We start from the raw sequence: 635 nt of genomic DNA, 5'->3' as shown, positions 1-635 counted from the left end.
GGCAGCTGGGATAGAGCGCCACCTACCTGTCACCTGGTCACCTGTGGAGAGCCACCTGCCATCAAAGATGCTGTCCTCACCGGGAGTAACTTCACTTTTGGGCACACTGTCACTTACGCTTGCAAAGAAGGGTGAGTAGAGCCTATAAAGGAAGGCTCAGTGAGAGCAGAGGGAGTGGATGCGCCCAACCGTGGACGTGGGCTCTGCTGGAACCCACAATTACATTTCCTGGCAGCCAATGGCAGAGAGAGAGAGCCTAATGCTCTTATCTTCTGACAGCAGAAAGGAAACATATTCTCCTGTGGAAACAATGTTTCCCTAGAATTGGAGCAGTTTATCTAATTAGTCTTTGAAAAAAAAATGGACATTTGGCAACTCAGCGAAACATATCTTTATACTTTTAATTAAAATGCAAAAAGCACATTTAAATGAACATTTGTGTATTTATCTTCTGCAAAACCAAAAGGCAAGCCTTTAAGTCACAATGAAAAGATGACATGTCTGCAGGAGGAAAAAAAGATCATGAAGTCAGGTTTTTGCATTTCTAATGATGAGATTTAATTCGGAGATAACGTCTGGGAAACCAGGAAACAAATTACAAAGGGCTTTCACATTCACTGTCTCCTTTGCTCTTC

General features: G+C 43.0%; 1 protein-coding gene across 1 annotated transcript in view; it reads left to right on the top strand.

The window, feature by feature from the left end:
* SVEP1 (sushi, von Willebrand factor type A, EGF and pentraxin domain containing 1) overlaps positions 1-635 on the top strand; it is a 173,991-nt gene that overhangs the window by 136,114 nt on the left and 37,242 nt on the right. Inside the window, exon 38 of the mRNA XM_012802314.2 lies at positions 6-131. Within this exon, the coding sequence (XP_012657768.1) occupies positions 6-131 (126 nt within the window). The remainder of the gene's footprint in view (positions 1-5; positions 132-635) is intronic.

The sequence above is a fragment of the Otolemur garnettii genome, unplaced genomic scaffold (genome assembly GCF_000181295.1).
Source record: "Otolemur garnettii isolate 467f Iridium unplaced genomic scaffold, OtoGar3 scaffold00014, whole genome shotgun sequence".
Taxonomy (NCBI): domain Eukaryota; kingdom Metazoa; phylum Chordata; class Mammalia; order Primates; family Galagidae; genus Otolemur; species Otolemur garnettii.
This window is presented reverse-complemented; position numbering and strand designations above follow the sequence as displayed.